General features: G+C 45.7%; 1 protein-coding gene across 4 annotated transcripts; it reads right to left on the bottom strand.

Moving 5' to 3' along the window:
- Positions 1–268: 268 nt before the first annotated feature.
- Znf706 (zinc finger protein 706) lies at positions 269–9,545 on the bottom strand. 4 transcript variants are annotated; one of them, XM_006982807.4, is made up of 4 exons: positions 9,403–9,545; positions 4,903–5,039; positions 1,278–1,382; positions 269–583 (listed from the first exon to the last, which is right to left on the bottom strand). In XM_006982807.4, the coding sequence occupies exons 2-3, from the start codon at positions 5,035–5,037 to the stop codon at positions 1,287–1,289; spliced, it is 231 nt and encodes a 76-aa protein (XP_006982869.1). In that variant the 5' UTR covers positions 5,038–5,039; positions 9,403–9,545; the 3' UTR covers positions 269–583; positions 1,278–1,286. The 4 variants fall into 4 exon arrangements, with proteins under 4 accessions (XP_006982869.1, XP_076411990.1, XP_076411989.1 ...); XM_076555875.1 differs by lacking the exon at positions 9,403–9,545 and adding an exon at positions 9,052–9,071; XM_076555874.1 differs by lacking the exon at positions 9,403–9,545 and adding an exon at positions 8,549–8,768.
- Between the last annotated feature and the right edge of the window lie 14,707 nt (positions 9,546–24,252).

Genomic DNA, 24,252 nt, shown 5'->3' with positions numbered 1-24,252 from the left:
CAATGCACTCCTAGCTGGCAAGTGGAGCCACCTTCCAACAGGAAGTGATCAGAAGTGGGGTGACATGGAACCGCAAACACCCTGAAGCAGCAGCAGCAGCAGTCAGCCACTCTTTAACTGTGCACAGTGTCATGAATGCGGCTGCTCTAGTTTAACAAAGCTGCCACTGAGCTGCGGAAGGGAGAGGACTGCCTTGCAACACTAGCTCATCAATTCATTTTTATAATAAGGCAAATAATAAGGAGTTAGAACAGAATTTCTAGAACCATTTATCTTGTGATGTTGTAAAATCAAAGCACTACTTTATTAAATGAGTTATTTTACACAATATGAACATCAATATAATTACAATTGTAAAAAAATTTTATAACAAGAATGGACTGATTTTCCAGATTTCCAAATCCGAGTCAACTGTACATTTACACAGAATTGTCTTTGCATGAAGCCCAGAGGGAACAGCATAAACACGAGTGTTTCTGTAGCCCCTTTATTTTGCTGATCAACAGTTTGTTTAAAAAAGCAGCTGCAGGTTTGTTACCTAAGGTCTGAGACAGTAGAAGAGTCAACGGTGTCATGAATTCACCTGTGAGTCAAAAGGAAAAGCTTCCGTAAATATAACGATGGCAAGCATTTCAAGTATCTAAAAGGAAAAACTATCAAGATGTCAGAGTGGTGGATTTGTCAACTGGATAGTAAAGACAGAAATAACTCTCAACCACATGCATATGTACCACTACCTCGGAGGGCAAGAAACCCAACCACACATAAAGTGTAAACTGGTAACTTTAAAGGACTTTCTACAGAGTTTTTTACTCTATAATTTAACACAGAGATGCTCTGCCTAGCACTATAAATAAGTAAAAGAAACATAAAAACGTACTCAGTAAATTGTTCTGAACTTCTGGGAGAAGACCCTTGTGCCTTTGAAATGACTCTTTCTTTACAGCTGACAAGTCTTTCATTCCTGGCTCAAAGTTGGCAGAATCACTCATCCCCTCTGTCTCTGGCTAGAGCTGTAAAAACTTGAGTGTTTCAAAGGCATGAAAAAGAAAGGGTCCAGGGAAAAGGGCTTTTACCAATCGTAAAGTGTTTTACTAGAATACCTTACCATTTATACTAAATACGATTTTTAAGCTCTGGTACAAAAGTTAAACACTAAGAGTAAAGGCACATGTCTCTGCTAGAGGGAGAAATCCATTCCATACCTGAGGAGATGTAGTTTGGCTCCTAGAATTCTAAACCAAAACTGACACACCAGGAGGGAGATCAGCAGTTACCTGTAAACTTTACGCCTGAACATCAGCCAATTCTGGAGGAAGTGGAGTCTTAGGGTGTTTGCTCTCAAAGTGCTGCTTGAAGGTCTTGGGGTCTGGCATTTGTGTCTAAGTGGGAAAGTGTACAAAAGAGAAGAACCAGACTTTACGGAGGAAAGAAATACATGTGACCTGTTAAAACTCTGAACTTGCTGTGCTAGACAATGACTGCCAAATGCTTTTAAATTCCTACTTGTGACTGGCATATGAAAAAGTATCTTACAAAAAAGAAACTCCTAGAGGAACAGCACATAAAATAGAGTATTTTACGTCCTTAACAGCAAACAGAAGGCATTTGCTCATTGAGCACAGAATCTGAATTCCCACAAAACCTGGACAGTCAGCTTTAGCTTCCACTATGATGCTCATTTTACAGGCCAGAGAGACCAACACGGAGCAGACTGCCTGAGAGCTATGTTTCAACCCAGTTCTGGGTCTCCTAGTCTCCTGTAACGGAGAAGACAGTAAGGACTTCCCTTGGCAAGTACCTTTGTTTATTCATTATCCAAAATGCTCTACTACATAAATAAAGAGTTCGTTTTTAAGATTTTAAAGTGTGTTTTTTAGGGCTGGAGAGACGGTTCAGCACTTACAGTGCCTGCTACACAAGAGGATCTGGATTTGGTACCTATCTAATGGCCAGGCATGGCACACGTGTTATAACCCTTGAGCTGTTGGGACAGAAACAGGGCGATCCCCACAACTTGTGGATCAGCCAATCTAGCCAAATGGTGAGCTGTAGGTTCAGGGAGACCTCTATTTAAAATGGTCAAGTGGGGATCGACAGTACACCGGATGTGCCCACGTGTCTGCACACGTATGCACCTGCACATGACACTAGTTCACGCACACACACACACATCCGACAAAATATACCTTTATAGGTCCAGGTATGTCTTTCTTATTAACCTAATGAAACTTAATTTCACCTTGCCTCTGTCGAAAACAAATCAGAAGCCGTTCAATTTCATCACCGTTCTCAAGGTTCAACATGATCATGACACTGTCAGATTCCCCCTCTCAATGAGAAGCTTCATGTAGTTACGAACTTCTATTTGTAAAGACTCAACAGGTGATTAACTTCAGTCTAACAATCACGTCTTATCAAGATCCCTTCCCGTCTACACCACCCATCTTACTCAAGTACAGGCTTAAAAACACTGCGTCTGTACAGCAGACCCCGACTGTGTCGTTTCCCCGACATTTCATTAGCCCGAGGGCAGTGAACTCACAGACAGACAGGCTAGACTTTACAGCTAGACTGCCCAGACTCGGGTCCTCGCGCTTCTTACTCTGGATACCTGCACCAATTACGCAATTTGTGTGTGGATTAAATATATGAGTGTGCGGGTCAAACACCTGGCTCCACCCTTACACGTGGCGAGCACCCCACGATTTTTTAACCACGTTAACTCTCCTAAGAGCTTAACTGTGGAGCTGGGAGCTGGAGGGGAAGACAACTGTATCGCCGGCACTGCATGCACTAGCACCTTATGAAGTTTAGCCTCACCCACGTAAGATCGCAGTGGGGACTTTCTTACAACACCCAAAGTTCTGAGCTCTATAAGCTATAACAACGTTCTATTAGGCTATATGAATGCACCTTATCCACACAAGGGCAGAACTTTGTTTTATCCTGGCTAGCACTTAGAGAAACATGCATGGCCACAGAAACCACATAAAAAATGTGTCTTGAATGTGTGACTGCAGACGGATTACTGAAATCTCTGCAGTCTCTCAAATCTACTAGTTCAAATAAACCATCTGTTTTGTTGTGTGTGGGGGGGGAGGGGGATACTTAAGCTACACATATTTACAGGGTAAGAACTGCCTACAGGAAAGCACTGTCTGTGGGGTGTTCACCCTACAGACTGTGCAGGTGTGTATTGGGGAAGACAGTGTTGTCTGGGGTGCTCACCCTACAGACTGTGCAGGTGTGTATTGAGGAGGACAGTGTTGTCTGGGGTGCTCACCCTACAGACTGTGCAGGTGTGTATTGGGGAAGACAGTGTTGTCTGGGGTGCTCACCTACAGACTGTGCAGGTGTGTATTGGGGAGGACAGTGTTGTCTGTGGGGTGCTCATCCTACAGACTGTGCAGGTGTGTATTGAGGAGGACAGTGTTGTCTGTGGGGTGCTCACCCTACAGACTGTGCAGGTGTGTATTGAGGAGGACAGTGTTGTCTGTGGGGTGCTCACCCTACAGACTGTGCAGGTGTGTATTGAGGAGGACAGTGTTGTCTGTGGGGTGTTCACCCTACAGACTGTGCAGGTGTGTATTGAGGAGGACAGTGTTGTCTGGGGTGCTCACCCTACAGACTGCGCAGGTGTGTATTGGGGAGGACAGTGTTGTCTGGGGTGTTCACCCTACAGACTGTGCAGGTGTGTATTGAGGACAGTGTTGTCTGTGTGGTGCTCACCCTACAGACTGTGCAGGTGTGTATTGGGGAAGACAGTGTTGTCTGGGGTGCTCACCCTACAGACTGTGCAGGTGTGTATTGAGGAGGACAGTGTTGTCTGTGGGGTGCTCACCCTACAGACTGTGCAGGTGTGTATTGAGGAGGACAGTGTTGTCTGTGGGGTGCTCACCCTACAGACTGCGCAGGTGTGTATTGAGGAGGACAGTGTTGTCTGTGGTGTGTTCACCCTACAGACTGTGCAGGTGTGTATTGAGGAGGACAGTGTTGTCTGGGGTGCTCACCCTACAGACTGCGCAGGTGTGTATTGAGGAGGACAGTGTTGTCTGGGGTGCTCACCCTACAGACTGCGCAGGTGTGTATTGAGGACAGTGTTGTCTGTGGTGTGCTCACCCTACAGACTGCGCAGGTGTGTATTGAGGAGGACAGTGTTGTCTGTGGGGTGCTCACCCTACAGACTGCGCAGGTGTGTATTGAGGAGGACAGTGTTGTCTGTGGTGTGCTCACCCTACAGACTGTGCAGGTGTGTATTGAGGAGGACAGTGTTGTCTGGGGTGCTTACCCTACAGACTGTGCAGGTGTGTATTGAGGAGGACAGTGTTGTCTGTGGGGTGCTCACCCTAAAGACTGTGCAGGTGTGTATTGAGGAGGACAGTGTTGTCTGGGGTGTTCACCCTACAGACTGTGCAGGTGTGTATTGAGGAGGACAGTGTTGTCTGGGGTGTGCTCACCCTACAGACTGTGCAGGTGTGTATTGAGGACAGTGTTGTCTGGTGTGCTCACCCTACAGACTGCGCAGGTGTGTATTGAGGACAGTGTTGTCTGTGGTGTGCTCACCCTACAGACTGTGCAGGTGTGTATTGAGGAGGACAGTGTTGTCTGGGGTGCTTACCCTACAGACTGTGCAGGTGTGTATTGAGGAGGACAGTGTTGTCTGTGGGGTGCTCACCCTAAAGACTGTGCAGGTGTGTATTGAGGAGGACAGTGTTGTCTGGGGTGTTCACCCTACAGACTGTGCAGGTGTGTATTGAGGAGGACAGTGTTGTCTGTGGGGTGCTCACCCTACAGACTGTGCAGGTGTGTATTGGGGAGGACAGTGTTGTCTGTGGTGTGCTCACCCTACAGACTGTGCAGGTGTGTATTGAGGAGGACAGTGTTGTCTGGGGTGCTCACCCTACAGACTGTGCAGGTGTATATCAAGGCAGCTTTGGCAGCAGCCTTTTGGTCATGTCCTTGTTTCTTCTTTTGTCCAGCCTGCTTTTTGGCATTCTTCTGCTGAGACTGAATCTTCTGCTGTCCACGAGCCATATCTAAAAACAAAAGAGTAGGCATCAGATTGCTTTCTTCATTCTAACACAGAGCAATTCAAGCTTTTCCTAAGTTTCTAGTGGTTTTCTTTAAGTAATTTAGTAACAGTCTCAGAGTTGACTACTTAAATTTTGTTTTTTTTTAAAATAATTTATTTATTTTTATTTCCTGTACAATTGTGTTTTACCTGTATGTATGTCTGTGTGAAGGTGTCAGATCCCCTGAACCTGGAGTTACAGGCAATAATGAGCTGCCATGTGGGCGCTGGGAATTGAACCTGGGTCCTCTACAAGAGCAACCAGTGCTCTTAACTGCTGAGCCATCTCTCTAGTCCTGACTCCTGACACACGTTCAACAGAATCAAATGTATGTACACCAAGGTGTATACAAAGAAGTTCATAGTGCTTGCTCTAAAATGAGAGATGGTTCAAAAATCAATCAGTTGTAAAAATAGGTAGCACACAGAGGAATGCCAGGCACCATTCAGAAATAATCATTTCTAGCCAGGCGTGGTGGCACATGTATTTAATCCCAGCACTTGGGGCAGAAGCAGGCAGGAAGATCCCTTGTGAGTCTGGGGTTAGCCTGGTCTACATAGAGTTCCAGGCCAGCCAGGGCTACAAAATGAGGCCCTGTCTCAAAAAATAAACAGAAACTATTTCTATAAGTTTGTATCTCAATGTCAAGGAAAGAAGGCAGTTAGAAAGAAACCATGTACAAAGTTCAGAACAGGCCAAGTCAAAGTTAAAGAGGTCACTTTGCTATTTATGGAGTGATGACTGGGAGATGACAGGAGGCATTCAGAGGGCGCTGGAGTGCTCTGTACCTTAACCCAGGTAATGACGATCATAAGGTACGTGTATCTGTTTTTAAAAATTCCATGAACAGAGCTGGGAATGGAGCCCAAAGCCCCCCTCTCAGCAACTGGGAGGCAGAGGGAGGAAGGCCTCATGCTCTGGCCAACCTGACCTACAAAGCAAGACCACATCCCACCCCCCAACGACTCCTAAGTTTATTGAGCTGTATGCATTCCTAAATTTTTTTTTCACTTTACTGATGTAGTGCTCCAAAGTTTAGTCTTCCTTTATTATTATTTGATTATAAAGGTAATGGTAAAGGTACTCTCCCTCCTAGCATCCGCTACTGTGACTTACAATTGTACAACTTTTGTTAGTAAGTGCTGCCAGCTAATCCTCTAAAAGTCACAGGGACACAGCAACTGTTCCTTTCAGTACTTAGACCTATCACACTATCCCGAATTTTTTTTTTTTTTTTAAACAGAGCTGAGGACCAAACCCAGGGCCTCTAGCAAGCGCTCTACCACTGAGCTAAATCCCCAACCCCTATCCCGAATTTTTTAAAGAGTTCTTCTTTCCTGCATGGAAACACAAATAATTACACTTCTTTGTGTACATGTAGAAACACAGGGGCTGGCCTTGGATCATTTGTGGAGGTCAGTGGACAACTTCTGGAATCCATTCTATCCACTGTGTGGGTTCTGGAGATCCAATTCAGACCCTCAGGCTTGACAGCAAGCACCTTCATCTGCTCAGTCACTTTGCTGGCCCAGCCACATAAATTACAGAGATAAATGAGTCCCCTGGTACAAGGGCACCTTTTACAAAGCTGAAAATTTCTTTCTACTCTTTGCTACGTTAAAACAACTGTCACTTAAAAGAGTCCTGTTAAAAGCAGACTTCTGGCTAGACAGCACAAATTAAGCCTGTCCACACAGGATCTACAAGACTAGTGCTTCTGAGGCATATTAAAGTTAGATCCTGTGTCATTTTGAATAGCACTGTAATTACATTTTAAACTTTGAAATCACTAAAAGACATGAACATCCAAGGAACCTCACTAGAAGAGGGCTGGCCTTTTCTGACTGGAACCCTCATTAGCCACCGGATATAAGGTCAAACGTGTTACCGTCAAGTTCTTTCCTCCTACCTCCTACCCCAGTGGAAACTGAACAAATATACACTTAGTGGACACATTCCCACTGGTATTACACCATGAACTGAAAGTCTGACAAAGTGGGCAGGAGAATTAATGCTTCTCTATACAGCCTGTCCAGTCTTTCACCAACTACAAGAATGTTTAATACTAGCTTAATCTAAGAACTCCATTCCCACCCACGGCAAATATCAGCTGTTTGTCTTAAAGATTACACTTCATTATCAATTCTAAATCCAACGGCACAGTTGGGGAGGGGGGGTTGTTTTGGGTTTTTTTTTTTTTGAGACAGGGTCTCACTCTGTAGCTCCAGCAGTCCTGGAACTCTGTAGACCAGGCTGGCCTCGAACTCGATCTATCTGCCTCTTCCTCCTGAGTGCTAGGATTAAAGGAATGTGCCCTTACGCCCAATGGCATATTTAAAAGTACACTGTGATGGTGGGTCTTCAATCTATGTACACCAACACTGTGAAAGCATTCTTAATGTCTCTCTGTCTTAGTATCAGACCCTGGCTAAAATATTCTGGTTGTCTCATACTTCTTAACTTTTCCATACAATATGGTTACGTATGTGAAGACATTACTTTGGTGGACAGTCCTTAAGGATTTTATATTTGCTCTTTTAAGTTACAAAACTGCACATCATTAATTCCAGAACTTTCTGTGCAATCTAGAAGTTAAAACAGTTATTTTGATAACCTTTTCATGTACTGTACTCTAAAAACAATCTGTCACCAAATGAGTAAAAACCATTTTTAACTTTTGAATGTGGGGCTTCTCCTAAAACAAGACAGAACACCTAAGATTTAACCCAGTTTCATTATCACCTAACAACAGTAACGAAAATGGGCTTTAGTAAAAGGTGGCGACCGTTTCTTCTTTCGGAAGACACAACCTAACACTAGGCAGGAGATCTGCTCTAACAGGCTAGCTGCGTGCGGCAGGCCCTAACTTCTGACAGCAAACTGGCACGGATTTCCTTTCCGAAAGCAGAAGTAAGAGCGAACGCACCAACCACCTGCTTTCGGACAGCTCAACTTACGATCCGCTCTTGCCCAGCCCATCGAGTTTTCGACAAAATCTTATGTATAAACTGCCCCCTGATTAAGTGCGACCAATTGAAAGGCAATAAATCGTTTGCAAACAGTCACCCGCTGATTTTTAATGAAACTTTAGTTTTCCCTGGAGACTGCAAATGAGCTAAGAACCAGGAAGAATTCTTGGAAAACCGAGGCGCTTGAGGAGGAGGCAACAAGTAAAGCCCGGCCACGAGGGGCCTCTTAGAGCGAAACAACTTACTCTGAGGCTGGGTGGCCAGGAAATGGGCTCGTACTCTGCAACCAGCCAGAGGAAGAGGCCCAGGCCGGCTCCACAGCCCGACCCCGGCTTTGAACCCCCGATCGCGGGCAGGCTCCACCCCGCCGCTGCAGCCCGGCCCGCCCGAGGCCTCGGCGGCCCGCAGCCCCGCGCCTACTCCGCAGAGAGTCCGCCGCCCGCCCCGGCCGCCCGCCGCCGCGTGCCTCCCACCCCGGCTCCCGCGTCCTGCGGCGCCGCTCACCCGGGCCGGGCCGGTCTGGCGTCCGAGAGACTGCGCAGCACGAGAGGAGCTGGGCAGGACGAGCAGGGAAAGGAAGGGACGCGCCCCGCACCGCTTGGGGCCTCCGCCACCCGCCGAGGAGGGACCGAGCACAGCCGGGAGCACAACAGCCCGCGACCGCACACCCGCCGCAGCGCGCGCCCGCCGCGCCTGAGCCCGAGGCAGGCCCGTCGCTCGTGCCCGCGCACGCCGCGCCGCACTCCCAGTGGCCTCAGCGCCGCCTGCCCGCCCGCACGGCCCCGCCCCTCGGCTTCCTGCGGCGGCCCCGCCCCCGCCCCTCTCGCATGCCCGCGCCCTTCCGGTCATGCCGGCCAATGGCCGCGCTCCCCTGTTACATAAGCGCGGGGGGCGGGGCCTAAGGCGGGCCTTCGCGCCGCGTCCTTCCGCCGCCGTGCGTGACCTCGGGCCTGCGGGCCGCGGGCGGCCGGGTGGCGCGCCGGGGCCTCGCTCCGTCGCCTGCTCACCGGGCCTCGCGCCGCCGCCGCCGCCGCCGCCCTCGTGCTTCCCTGGCCGGCCGGGCGCCCGCTGAGGCGCTAGCGGGGCCGGCGTGGGGCACCCCGGGGGCTCAGCGAGGCCGCCGCTCGGCCGTGACCCCTTGGCGGGCTGGCGGCCATTGTTCTCTCACGGGTTCCGTGCTCAGGGCATTTTTGACCTACCCGGGGCTTGCGCTTAGTTGGAGACCTGATCATCTGGTTAAATACCACCGGGCCCGCTTGGCCCGTGCAGGCTGGCTGCTGGGTTGCTAATATTTGAGAAAAAAGGTCACCCCCCGCCCGTCATCACTTGATTTAGACGACGCAGTAAACGTTAGATACCTAATTAAGAGCGATTGCAGTTCTAACAACGAGACTGTTTACCGATGCTTCATCTGCATTCGCTATCCTCCTGCCTCCAACATGCTGGTTTCCAATTAGATCTCATTCGGTATACTGCGTTTACTGGACGATGTAGACTTAGATAGAACTCTGATCCTCCCGGCTTCGGGAGCTACATGGCTGTCACCACGCCCAGCCGAATCTCTCAGATTTGCCTGGCTGTGCCCAGGCAATATTAGTTAATGTGAGAACAGTGTCATTTACCCGGGCTATGATGGCTTTGTCCCAAGACTGTTAGCCAGAAAGAAGACAGCTTGCTCCGTCCTGCACATGGTGCAGTGCCACTGGGCAGTGATTGGCATGTGCCTACCTGTGATTCATTCGGCTTTACACTCACATGCCGTTGCTAAAATTTGGTTACGTGTTTAAGGCTTGTTACTATTGTTGATGGTAGGGTGTAAGCTCACGTTTATTACTGTTTGCCAGTGACTAACAGTGTGCTGAAAAAAACATTGAAAAAAATGTGTATTGAACAGAAAGTGCCTAAGGAGAATGGGGTTTGAAAGTGGCATATCATGAAGCTATAACGTTAATAGCTTAAAAGTTAATAGTTGTCACATTTATGATTACATTAATCTGCCTTATGGAATAAGATACTTGAAGGATCTAGAGATGGGAAATACAAAGAACTGTTTGTCTAGCCGTGAATGACAATGGGCAGTAAAAGGGACCATGGAATCTGTGGGACACAGATGGGGTGGGTCTGGCGACTTCTGTTATGAAAGTAGACTTGGCATGTTGCTCTCTTCCCCTGTGACCTAGGGGAAATATTCATAAAAGCCAGTGTTCCTTGAGTTTTCTACTCATACCTCGTTTGAGAATTTGATAAAAGCGGTAGATAGAGTACTCCATCTCAGACAGTGCTTTGTTAGTCAGGATGTGTCTGGGGAATTGCTAGGTGTTGAGTGACAGCCCTGCCTGATGCCATCAGTGCCCATTTTCAGTTGTGGTAACTAAGAATGTTTGAAGAAGCCGGGTGTAGTGGTCCACGCCTTTAATCCCAGCACTGGAGAAGCAGGCAGAGGCAGGCCAATCTCTGTGAGTTCCAGGCCAGCCTGGTCTACAAATCGAGTTCCAGGACAGCCAGGGCTGTAAGTTGGGGAGAAAAAAATGTTTGAAGATATTTACAGATGTTCCCTGCGGAATCAGAGTTTATGGCAGTAAACTTGGAAACGTTTCCTCTGCTGCCTCCTCTTTACCTGCACCATGTCTGCCTGAGGTTTTCTGAGACTGCCACCCAGGCCCTCTGGCCTCCTCTGTGCTTCTTATCCTTGACGGCGCCTCATTCACCCCCGTGTTTAAGCACCATTGCCTAGAGAATGTGGAATCATGGTAACTGTGATGACTAGGACATTTGAAATACAAAGGAGAAAGGCTGACGGCGGAGTGGAGAAGACTGAGCATGTGTAGGACAGTTGGTGAGAGGCGGTGTCTTCGCTGTGCTACCAGCTGGTGTCTTGCTTCTGTTACAGCAATGTGACAGCAAACGAGATGTGAACTCCTTAGGATTTCTGCACATTCCTAGTTTTAATTTTAAAAACTACAGTGCTTCTGGTAATATTCTTCTTTTTCTGCTTATAGACAATTTCTCTAAGATACTATGCAGTAAGAACTTGCTGAGTTTCTTATCCAAATCCACAGTGGAATGAAAATGCTTCTCTGGGGATGGAAGAGGTTTATTGATCTGTTTGTATGCACATTGGGATTCCTGGGGTGAAGGAATTCTCAACAGATAGATTATCTGAAGGACTTTTTCAATTTATCTGTGGTGGTTAACTTGATACCTAAATTAATAAAGTGGCAACAGGGTTTATTAGAAAACAAAAGAGGCATGGTCCAGGTTGGGCGTGGAAGCTCACACCTGTAATCCCAGGACCCAGGAGAGTGAGGCAGGAGAATAGCCTTTTGAGAGGCTCTGTAGTGAGTTCAAGGACAGCCTGAGCTCCACCACTACCAATGACCCAAAACAAATCAACAGAGGTTCCTGTCTCTGGGGCGCTTTCCCTGGAGATGATGGCCATGAAAATAGCAGCAGCAAGCTCAGAAGTGTTTCCTCTGCTGCCCCTCTTTACCTGTACAGTGTCTGCTTGAGGTTTTCTGAGACTGCCACCAAGGGCGCTTTTCATCCTTGAAGGAGTCTCATTCACTCTGGCTCTGAATGTCGTGCTTCAGATGACCCCTGCATTTCCAGCTCTCATTCCAGCTTCTGTTCTGAGTTCACACAGACGTCCCAGCTGCCCATTGCTCACCTTTGCCTTGATGTTCCAAAGACAACGTTGTGTCAGACTGCATTGACTCTATGAAGCCATTGATTGTAAGTAACGTTTGTATCCAGCAAGATTTTAAAGTATGCTACCAATTGAACTATGATTTTAATGCTAACATACTCTTGATTATAAGGTAAATCTTGATTTCAGCAAGATAAAAAGAAGTTTAAGTAATAATGTGGGCTGTTAGAACAGCATCAAAAAGAGTCAAGTACTTAGGCATGACCTTACCAAGAGAGACTCAGAGCCTGTGTTCTGAATACCAAGCACCATTGTTGGAAGACATTGATGGAGAGCTGAGTAAATGGAAAGGCACCTTAACTTTGTAAGTCAGGAGATTCTGAATTATACCAGGTCAGTAGTCTCTGCATTGATCTGCAGGTTCAGTATAGTCCCTAATGAAATCCCACTGACATCTTTGCATATGTTAAAAACTCTATCTGAATTATTGGAGCCAAGAATAGCCAAAACAGTCTCAAAAAGAACAACGCTGGAAGACACACACTTCCCAATTTCAAAACTCTGTATAAAACTGTCATCATTAGTCCAGTATGGTAGAGGCAGAATAAGGACTCTCCACGTCAGTGGACGGAATTGAGTCTTGGGATGGCCTTCTCGTCTACGTTATGTTCCGTCACTTCTTCTTTCATTCCTGTGACAAGTGCCAGACAAGGGCTTGTCTGAGCTCCCAGGGGAGAGTGCAGCCTGTCGTGAGGTGAAGGTGTGTAGGTAGGAGGCTAAGGCAGTGGTCACATGGTTTCTGGAGTGATGAATGCTATTGTGCAGCTCATTTTCTCCTTTTTGTTCAGTTTGAGACCCCAGACTATAGAATGGTGCTTCCCCCATTTAGCCTTCTCACCTCAAATAGCAGTCTAGAAAAATCCCTCACAGACATAGCCAGAGGCTTGCCTCCCAGGTGATCTTGTCAAGTTGACAGTAACCGTCAGAGCAGTCAAGGAATGGCCAACACTAGTATCAAAAACACTTCAGCAGGGTAAGGAAAAGTCAATAAATAAATGGTCCTGTGGCAGCTGGATGTGGGGGAGCGAGGTTAGACTAAAGCACAGAATAACGAGTCTGCCCAACCTAACAAGTCCTGCTGTCATGTGGGGAAGCTTAGGTGTTTCTGTGTGTGTTCATTTCATTCCATGTATCCAGCATTCACCATCATTTGGCATGATGTGGACACCCAGGACATGTTTATGGAATGAATGTATGTCTGGATGATCCCTTCAAACCAGGTTGGGAGGCCTCCGGGGCACCTCAGCCTGCATTCCACAGACGGCAGCCGTTGCCTCCCTTGGTTCTGGCCGGTTTGTCTGGCTGCACCCACACAGGCTTCAAGCTCCCTGCAGTCCTTTAGTGGCCAGCACATGGGCAGCACCTGGCACATAGTAGGGGATCAGTACATGTGGGTAGATGTGTGAATGGATGAATTACAGATAGTGGGTTATGAAAGAAATTAGAAATATCAATGACACTTGGTGTAACCAATGTTTGTAAATGAGTGCCCTCTCTCTTGGGACCCTACTAAGTGCAATGGGAAAGAAGTTTAGAACATAAGCCACTAAGACAGAATACAGAAGGAAAGACCTTTGTCACAAAAGAGAGGAGAGGGTTTCCATACTGGAGAGTAGATAGCAAGCCTAAATAAAACTGAGCAATCCAAGGCTGAAGACTGGGATGGAGTGAAGGTTTAAGCTGACTATGGAAGCCCTTCCCCTTCTCCTTCCCTTTCCCAGCTGGGCCTTGGAGCAGACAATCTCCACCTCCAGCCTAAGACGGGGAGAATTTTCTTGAGGATTAGGAATTCTCTCAACCCAATAGAAATACCTGAAGACACTGGGAACTGCAGTTCTCCCAGATCTCTTTGCATTGGACCCATTTGAAACATGCTAGCTCCCTGAACAGAACTTCCAGTCAGCCCAGAGCTTGCTCTAGTGTGCCATCTAACACCAAGGACAACCAGCAGCAACTAGAGCAGAAAGCAACTTGAGAAGTAGACTGTTGAGGGAGAAAACTCGAGAGACCCACAGGAGAGACGCTGGCCTTGAGAAGACATGTGTTTTAGAATAAAGGAACACTGGAGAACAGCAAAACCAATTTTAATGTTGCTCCAGCTATCTGCCAGGAGCAGTGCTGGCTCAGGAGAAAGGCTGAGGGAGAAAACGGAAACAATTCTGGAAGAAGCGTAAGAGAGCAAAGGAGCTGTGTGATGGTCTGTGTTTAGTCAGTACTTAGGAGGCAGAGGCAGGCAGATCCACAGTGAGCCCCAGGCCGGTCGGAGCTACATAGTGAGGCCCTGTCTCAGACAGACAAGCAGAGAGAGAAAATATGAGAGGAAAAGGCAACCAAGGAATGACTTCAGTACCCCCAACATGCACCTGAGGATTCCAGAAAAGGAGGCCAGAGAAGAAGGAATCATAAAAATCTACTTATGAAAACTACCACACTGATTTGTTAGCTGAAAGTCTCCATGAGGAGGATAAAACACACCACGGGACAACTGTGACATTTTAGGACACTGGGGACAGAAAGCTTAACCTATGTATTTCTGAAGAGGAAAAATGAGTTAGTTTCATCAAAGAAACTGGTTTAATATTCTCTATTAAACAGAATATGGAGAAAGACATAAAATGTATTGAAACTTTTCTTTGTGTTATTCTTGCTAAGCTTATTGGAAGATGGGCTCCACTAACGTAAGGGAGCAAACGGGGTGGTGGTGGTGGTGTGGGTTCCAGGACAAAGGGATCTAACCCAAGAGTAATGAAGGAAATATGGAAGAGGAGGCTGGGGAGGCCAACATGGCAGCTGGCAGACCAGTCAGGGTAGTTCGGTGCAGAAATTTCAGGAATTGATTATTTCATAAGTATGAGCTTGGGGGGAGATTATGTAACTTGGATTTAATTGGTAATAAGGACATTGGGGAGGAAAAAAGTCAAGAATAAGCAAAACAAGCCTCAGCTATTGGGAAGATTAAAAGTTACACAAGGCAAGTTGATTATCCCTCATCCTGTGGCTCAGCAGCAAGTAGCATTTACATAATGATGATGGTGTGCATATGGATCAGCGGTGTGGGGTGTGTGGGAGGGTGTACATGGGGAGCTCAGGGGACAGCTGGAGTCAGTTTTCTTCAACCTGTGTGTGCTCCCGGGATCAAAGCCTGGTCGATGTGTTCTCAGGCCCTTACCCACTGAGCCGTCCCACCCCCCTCTCACAAACACAATTCTAACCACAAACTTAAGTTCCTTGAGAAGACCGAGGAATGGACAATCACGAGTGGCAGTCCTAGTGGGGAGAAGACCTAGAAAAGAGCCACAGTGTTGTCTACCATTGTGGGAGGTCCACAAGAGGGGAAATCCCAAGAAATAGTCAATAAGTGGTCGCAAGACTAAACTACTTCTAAGGAGCTGCTGCTGATAAGAGGGTAGGCAGTGGTTGGAATCAGCATTTTCCATAACTACTGTTGTAGGACAAGTTAGGTTTCTTTCTTTTCTTTTTTTTTCTTTTCGAGATAGGGTTTCTCTGTGTAACCACCCTGGCTGTCCTGAACTCAATCCAAACCAGACTGGCCTCAAACTCACAGAAATCCTTCTGCCTCTGCCTCTTGAGAGTGCTGGGATTAAAGGAAGTTGGACTTCTTTAATGTGTTCATTTTCACTGAAATAAAACAAAAACTAAACAAAATGAAGCCTGGCTTGTGGTATACATCTGAATTCTCAGCGCTCTGGAGGTAGAGGCAGGAGGGCCAGGAGTTCAAGGCTATTGTTGACTGCGTAGTAAGTTTGAGACCAGCCTGGAATACATGAGACCTTGTCTAAAAAACAAACAGGAAAACAACCCCCAAGCAGAATAAAGAAATAAAATTAATTTGTCAACAAAATGACCTTAATTTCTAAGAGTTCAACCATGTTTTGTTCTGGGCTTCAGGAAGGTATACATGTCTAGATACTATGCTAAGGTTCCGGCATCTCCCTGCAATTACAGTTCCTTCTTGTCATTCCAGGGGAGGGCGGGCTTCACCTTCCACCACTGGATTTTTCTAGTGCTTTCCATACCATTCTTATCATTAGACTAGAAGCTGACTAGACAGAGGACGCAATGTTCGGGGTGCTGTGGCCATCCTTACCTTCTTCTGTTGCTGTTAGGCAGTGGGGCGGGAACCAAACAAGCTCTCTGGGCAGGGCTTCCACACTGGCTGGTGGGTTGAAGCCTCGCCCTGGGTTTGAATCCTTACAGCCGTCTCAGTCAGATGGATGGTGTTGATTTGTCTGAGGTCTGTTGACTGGGTGACAACAGGATGATACCGTATAGAGAAATCCATCCTAAGAATGCCTCTGTAGGTCTCTAACTTCCAGTGGTTTGGGAAGACATTAAAACAACAAAGCAAAGCCAACCGCTTGGTTTGAGTGGTAACTGGAGGAGAAGACAATCAGAATGTTAGTAACACCCCAGTATGTAAGTGCTGTTTGGATGCCCGTGGCTACCACTGCCCTTGACTACATGCTCTGCTTTGACTTCAGTGTCAGTCCAGCCATGCAGGACTATCTGCCGAGGAACATCTGGTGACTGCTTCCCCAGAGAGAAAATGCAGAGCTGGACTGAGGGAGTCCAAGGCCCTTGCCCTTGAACATCTCTGACTTGTTTCCTCAGGAATTTCGGTGGTGGTGGAGTTTAATGAATTTTACTGAAAAGACAGCAAAAATCACCCCAGATTTCATTTGTATGAAAACTTGAAAGGGAAGACCACTATTACTAATATATAAAGCAGAAATGGTTTCTATATTCCATGGAGGTAGATCACATGGTTGAGGGATGGACAGAAAATAATGTGAACTAAGGAAAACTACTTGTTGAAATTTCTGGGGCTATATTAATAATATTTATTCTTTTCCATATTTTAGGTCTTAAGACAGTTTAGAAGACTTACAAACCTGGAGAGAGACTGCCCCTTCTCAGGGTTTATTAATTCCTAAGGTTAATACAATTTGCCTAGGAATGCACCTTCATATGCAAACCAGTCAATTCCAAGTCTTTGTTCACAACCACTTCCTTTTTCTAATGCTTTCATGCTATGTTGGTTTCCTTTCTGCCTGATCATTCCAGGCCAACTACCAGGCAGTGTAGCCCACCCTAACAGCCCAAAGCCCTGCTGAAGTTATCCAAGTCAACTTACTTTCTCTTGCTTTCTGGGAGGTTCCAATAAAGACCCTAGCCTCAATCTTCTCTTCTCCCCCTTTTTTACCTCTAACCAAACCCTGGTGTTCCTCACATAGCCCTGTGGTGCTTTTGTGGGCCTCCTCTCAAGCAGTGCAGGTAATAAATTCTCTTCCCATGGCACTGACCTCTTTATGTCCTCACTCAGTCACTAAAGAGTCTGCCTGCTTCCATCCTAGGCTGAAAAGACAAACGAGGTCAATTCCTGTTTATGATTAAACCCCTGTTTCTTAAGGATTGGACTAGGACCCACCTGTAACCTTAACTACAAATGTGTCTGTGCTGCCTGTTCTAGGAAACATCAACCTTGTCTTTGCTTCAGAAAGTATAACAACCATCTTGGCAACCCTACCTTTGTTTCAAAAGTTTATTTTGACCTCCAATGACTACCTTGTTATGACTACCTGTTGTTATGACTACCTTATTGTGTCCACCTTGCAACCATGTCTTTGTTTCAGGAGGTTGTTATGACTAACTTGTTATGCTATGTTCTGTGCCTGTAATCCCACCTATTTTGCTCACCAAATCCCCATTTAGAACCCTCCTCCCCTGAGCTATAAAAACCTTTTCTTCTTCACATGCAATGCTGACCTCTCAAGCCCCGCCATAGGGGGAGGCAGCCAGTGTATACAAATAAAAAAGCTTGCTGTAATTAATTTTGTCATGAGGATTTGGGTCTGTGATCTTTCTCTTCCCATCTTTGGGATTAACATCACCTCCACACAGGAAACCCAGTGTGTGCAATGAGACAAAGACTTGCATTCAGCTGTTGTCTGTATCAACAATACTCTACTTTCTGTGACCCTTACAGATAAAGTGAATTGGTTCTTCTGCAAAGAGCATATTCTATAACCGATGCCTGATCTTATGGCCAGTCCCTGTGGGAGTCACAGCTTTCCAGTACTTCATGACACTACATCAGACCTGTTGGAATGGATAGACAACAGTGCAGCCCTTATTTACTCCATAGGCACAGAGTGTGCTGTACCACACTTGGGTCCCTTGTGTGCTCTTCCTATGTAAAAATCAATTTATTACTACCTAAAGCTTCTTGAAGATGATAGTAAAGGCTACAATTTATCCAGCTCTCCCTTCCCCTCACACAAAAGCTTCAGAACAGGTCTGATGAGCCATCACATAGTGGTAAAGAAACAGACACCATGAGATTTCTCTCATCACTCAGCTGTAAGACAAAGAGCTGGTAAGTAAAGGAGCCAGGATTGAGAATTCAAATTGACCTAATCCCAAATCCTAATTTCTAACCCCTAAGCCATGCTGCGGTGGGAATGAGTGCTTTTCCTCTTCCAGCAGAAATACTGTGTGTTTTGTGTGTTGCACTTAAAATGGCCAGAGCTGGGAGCCAAGTGTGTTCCCTGGCCACTCTTCTGGGTTACAGGGAGATATTATTTCTTGTTTCTCAACCTGAAAAAATGAGAGATTAGGAATATTCCTTTCATGCTAATGATTTAAATTCTTGAAATACAATTATAACTTTACTATGATGCATTTATGCCATTATTTCCGGAGATAATTCTGAATATCCAAATACCCATGTGTTTATTTTATTTAACTGACATTTTAACTAATTTTTAAATATAATTTCAGAAAGTTGTTAAAATATGAACCTTAAAGAGAGCTATCATTATTGTCTTAGAATTTTAAAGTCTGAAAAAAATAAATACATCTTTAATAAATTATTTGGGGTAGATGAAACACTATGTGGCTTCATCCACAGCCAACAGATCCTCAGCACGTGGGGTGTCGCTGTGATTGCTAAGGTGAGCGTATGTGTACAGGTTAGCCTTAGTCATTGGTTTGCCACCGGTGGGCCTCAGCTGGGCTTTGTTCACACTTACTCTTCTGTCAGTGGAGAGGAGGCACGCACACAGACTTTTCTGCCACCAGTTCCATGTCTTAATTGATGTCTAACAGAGGCCGGATGATTATTTCACTAGAATCTGAGCAGAACGGTGCATAGTCCCTGTCCCTTGTCCCATTATCCCTCGAGTCAGCTCAGGACTGTGAACAAGGCCTTCCTGCCTTGTTCTTTTTCAGTGTTTGTCCTTGGAGGTCACCCAAGTCACTGGCTGAGTGAGTCTCTAGGAGACTGCCGTAATAGTTAACTTGCTTCTAAAATAGCCCACTGAGCAGAGAGGAGGACAGTACACAGTTTAAGACTATGCTGTTGACTAAAAGCAAATCAGAATTAGGTGAAAAATTGTCTGTTCGATAAAAACATTTTGAGTTTGGGTGACCAATATGGCAGAGAGAAGAAAAAACATTGGGGAAATGGAACGAGATTTCTTTTTCCTGGTTCTGAGTCAAAAGGTTTGTGGGAGTGTACATCCTTTACCCTGATTTTACTTTGGCAGAATGCACATTTATTATACTACCGGGGTCCTGAATTCCTTACTTCTCAGGGGATGACCTTTTGCAGGGTTATTATCACTGCAGTGATGAGCTGTCCCAGCTGCCTCAGCAACTCCTTTCACAAGCTGCAGAAAGCTTTTTCCAGGATGGAATCATGAAGCAGCAGAATTAAAATACCAGATCATAATAGGTATTGAAATGTGAATGAAGTTAGCAGGTCCAAATTATTGGAAATGCAGCTGAATAAGCATTCGAGGAGGGTGTGCTCCTAAATGGCACCAATACATCTGGTTGCTGCCCAGTTAGGAAACAGGTGAGTCAGCTTGCTAGACAAGTCCAACAGAGACTGAACCAGAGCCTGAGACTGTGAGAGCACTCTCCTAGCCTGTTCCCATAGATGATATGCTGGGTCAAAAATGAAGAAGAAAAGAGCTGCCAAGGAACTCACCAACACGGGCAGAGTGGGTCACAGGGACATTCCTGCTGAGTGGCTTGGTGTCATCACTTCGGTTGGCATTGGGAGCAGGTGGCTGCTATAGGGTTGGATACCTTGCTGCTCTACATGCCTTACACTGGAAATCCCTAGAGTGCCCCAGGAGTGTGATCAGCGTGAAGAAGAACCGCATGGACAGGCATTTTGAAGTTTTCATTACCATCTTTTTATACATAGATGCCCTCATATTGCCCCTTCCTGCCACTTCCTCTATTCTCCCCTAAATTGGTTTCATTTCTCCCCACAAATAATCCCCTTCTGGCTTTAATCACACACACACACACACACACACACACACACACACACACACACACACCTAGATTATCCATGAGGGAAAGCATGCAATATTTGCATTTCTAAGTCTGGCTTATTTTGCTTAACATGGTGTTCTCTAGTTCAGCCATTTCCCTGCAAATGATATAATTTCATACTTTAAAGTGAATGGCTAAGTAGGTTCCACTGTGTGTGTGAGAGAGAGATCTCACATTTTCTTCATCCATCTGTAATGGAAAGCAACCCAGTTTTAAAGGTAAATGACCTGACCAAGGAAGATGTGGCATTTAGGCTGGCCCCCTGTCTGGCTGAGGTTAACAGCACATTAATGAGTATAGATGTGCATATGTCTCAGATGTGCGGACTGGGCATGCATTTTCAGTGACCCAAAAATACTTTCATCTTCATTTTCCTCATCCTAGACAAAAAGCAAATCAGACATTTTCTCAAATCACAGCTTAGTGCCATCACACACATAGAGGAGAGGATGGAAGAGGAACTGGCTTAATGGAGGAATCACTACTGAAACCTATAGAAGATAATCAAAGGCTGCTCGAGCAGAATAATCATGAGCTTGGGCTTGTGTATAAACATGTTGATTTCTGTGAATAAATCACATATGTCTGCTCTGCTCACTTATTAGCCTCTTGAAGATTACATTTTAGGGATATTTTTTTCTTTACATCATTTTCTTAATTGCTACTTTGAAATCCTCATAGTAGCAATTTGCTCACTGTAAGAGAAAGGGTGCTGTGTATCTGTGGACAGTAGGAAGTACTTTGGCCAGGAGCATGGCGTCTGGTCCCTGCAGTATCAGGGGAGCTCACTGGAGACCAGCAGGGGTGATGCATGCATCTAGTCCATCACTTGTTAGTGAGAAGCCCTTATGTGGCCACTTCTACACATAGATAAAAATGGTCTCCACACAGTGCAAATGAGCACAGTAAACCATCCCCCACCTCATTTTCTACCTGAGTGAGTATCCCCAGGTTCACTCCACACAAAAGTACTTAGCTGTGACCTGTTGTGAATTTAGTCTTACAAGTCTGTCAGTTTCTCCCACCATTATTCATTTGGATTAGAAAGGTGCCCATCTGTGCCTCCTTTTCTCTGCCACCCTGTGGATTTTACTTACTACTGCAGTTAATGTGGGACAGGTCAGCTGATGATCACATTGTTGAGAGTTATTTCATTTGAATTTTACTAAAAGATTAACATAATGTTTTAAAACTTTTTGAAATCTACAATAGACTAATCATAAATATCCCAAGGACATCTAGGTCTAAGACTTTCTCAAGACTTTATTTTTTATTTACTTTTTACTTTTGTGTATGTCCACGGGTGTTTCTGTGGGCATACTTAATGTCCATTTCTATCTTTGGGCAAGAATTTTTGGTCAAGACCTTTGTTTTCTAGGGATTTTTAAAAGCACATCATGTGTCTACTACCAAGACTGGCCTTCAACACTTAGCTTTACTTGCTGTGTGTGTGTGTGTGTGTGTGTGTGTGTGTGTGTGTAGACCACCGGCTGGTGGAGGCTGTCTTCATCAATTGCTCTCCACCTTACTTGATGAGCCACAGGGTCTCTCACCTGAGCTCTCTGATGGGGTTAGGTTGGCTGGCCAATGAGCTCTATCGAACTGCATGTCTCCACCACTTCATCCCCCAGCCTGGGGTTCCAGACACCAGCCACTGCCCCTGGCTTTGACATAGGTGCTTGGGATCTGAACTCTGGTCCTCATTGCTTGTGCAGCAAGTACTTTACTGACTGTCTTTTCTCAGCAGCCCCCATCTTTATTTTTTGATGACTTTTAAACTATATTATAGACTTCAGTATGCTTTCTTCTAAATGCTATCAATGACAATATTTGTTTGTACCTACTTTTCTTTTTTTGAGCTAAAACTTTCTTGGAGTGAAACATATAAATCTTTAGTACAATTTGATGAAATCTGATCCCTTTTAGTCCCCTGTAGTCTATATAATGTTGGGCTGGCAAGATGGCTCAGCAGTTAAAAGTATTTGCCAAGCAAGCCTAACCACCTGAATTTGACCCCTGAGTGCTGCCCTCTGACCTCCTTGTGTGCCTTGGCATGCACGCATCTGCACACTGGTGCAAGAATACACAACCATTTCAAAACGTCTATTAGACTGTAGCATGGTGACATTCTAAAGCCTCCCCTTTCTTGTCACACTTAAACCCCCATCCCACTCCACCAGGTGTAGCCACCACTCATTTTCTCCACCACAGATTGTCTTTGTCTCTTCTTGGATTTGAGCTCTTTGGATGTTTTTCATAATGAAACAGACATTTTTATTGCATGGTGTCTTCTGTAAGCACTAGTCACTTTCAGCCTCTTGCCAGTTGTAATCTCTTCTTTGAAGGGAGTAAATGTTCCACATTCATCTTCTCATGGAGTGCTTTCAAATATGCAAGTTAAGAATGACAAATATGGGCTGGAGAGATGGCTCGGTGGTTTAGAGCATGCACTGATCTTCCAGAGGTGCTGAGTTCAATTCCCAACACCCACATCAGGCAGCTACCTCTAACTCCAGCTCCAAGGGATCTGATGATGTTGGCCTACATGAGCACCTGTACACACTTACACATATACATAATTTAAAAATAATAAAACTATCTTTTTAAAGAAAAAGGAAAAAATAACAAATACAGATGATCTAGATGTAAAAATTTAAATGCAAAAATAAAATCCTATCTTTGCACATTGGATTTTCCCTCCACTGTGCCCAGGGCATCATGGAAGCTGTATGTTGAGTCTGGATACGAATCTGAGTGCCTCAACTCCAGCATGCTCTGAAATTTCCCCATTATTTTTCCCTCTCCTGGGTTTGTCAGCGTATGTTTGAGATTCATGCAGGCTTGTGTCTGCCACTGTCTCCCCATCTTATGGAGATGTGCACTTCATGTGCTCATGCTCCCATTATGGAAGTCACACCTTTTCTGGCTTTGAATTGTTACAGTAATGCTGCTATCAACGTCTACAGGCAAGACCTTTCCTGAATGAGTCTGGCTTTTGTTGTTTTCTTATCGCTGTGCAGACAAGCTGGCCTCAAAGTTGGAACCCTCCTGCCTCAGCCTCCCAAATGAATGTGGGTTTTTTTTTTATTTATCTTTAAAAAACATATATTGATCTCGAGTGAGTTGGGAAGAAATAGCTAGCTCATGGGACATACTGATGGTTTTTAGTGGTGCTCTTACCCTTCGAGGAAACTCACGAAACAGGACAGAACCCACTAGCAAGAGCTTTATTGAATAAGGGAGAAAGGATAGCTGTGTCAGGCCTGCTAAAAGGACACGAGAGAGAAGGGGGCGGGCGGGGGGTGGGGGGAGGAGACATGGGGCCCACCTTTTAAGGACCACTCCACGAATGTGCATAGATCACGTGGTCACGCCGATTGCAATTTATGTGACTGTGAAGTACATGGGTTACATAGGAGTATGACCCGGAAATGACTAGGTATCCCGCAGGGGCATGCGCGATCCTGGGGGCATGGCTGGAATTCCTATCACATACTATGTTCAATTTTGCAACCAGCCTTTTGTCCACAGTGGCCAACCATTTACATCACTGACAGCCAGATGAGAGCTGCAGTCCCTCCATGTCTGATGCTATCCAGGCCTCCCATCTGAATCCAGGGAAGCCAACTTTGTTTTCCTCTTAGAGAACCGTTCAGCACATCAGTTTCTCCATCATAAGCCCAAGGCGAAGAGCTTCCAGGTTCTTTTCAGAACATGTAACATGAACTTCCCTTTTACTCTGTGTGTACTGGCTAGTCTTATGTCAACTCCACACAAGCTAAAGTCATCGGAGAGGAGGAAACCTCAATTAGGAAAATGCTTCCATAAGATCAGGCTGTAGGCAAGACTGGAGGACACTTTCTTTTTCTCTTCTTTTTTTCTTTTCTTTTCTTTCTTTTTAAGACAAGTTTCTTTGTGTAGACCATGCTGGCCTCAAACTCACAGAGATCCACGTGCCTTTGCCTCCAGAGTGCTGGGTTAAAGGCATGTGTCACCACCGCTACCAGGCAGACATTTTCTTAATTAGTGATTGATGGGGGAGGGCCCATTGTAAGTGGTGCCATCCCTGGGCTGGTAACTTTCTATAAGAAAGCAAGCTGAGCAAGCCATAGGGAGCAAGCCAGTAAGCAGC

The sequence above is a fragment of the Peromyscus maniculatus genome, chromosome 20, assembly GCF_049852395.1.
Source record: "Peromyscus maniculatus bairdii isolate BWxNUB_F1_BW_parent chromosome 20, HU_Pman_BW_mat_3.1, whole genome shotgun sequence".
NCBI classification, from domain to species: Eukaryota; Metazoa; Chordata; class Mammalia; order Rodentia; family Cricetidae; genus Peromyscus; species Peromyscus maniculatus.
The sequence above is the reverse complement of the archived record's forward strand: the minus strand, read 5'-3'. Positions and strand labels throughout refer to the sequence as shown.

Coding starts and splice junctions, on each gene's coding strand:
- Znf706 (XM_006982807.4), bottom strand. CDS start 5,037: ATGGCTCGTGGACAGCAGAAGATTCAGTCTCAGCAGAAGAATGCCAAA. Junction 1,383..4,902: donor ACACCTGCACAGTCTGTAGG/GTGAGCACCCCA, acceptor TTTCCCACTTAG/ACACAAATGCCAGACCCCAA.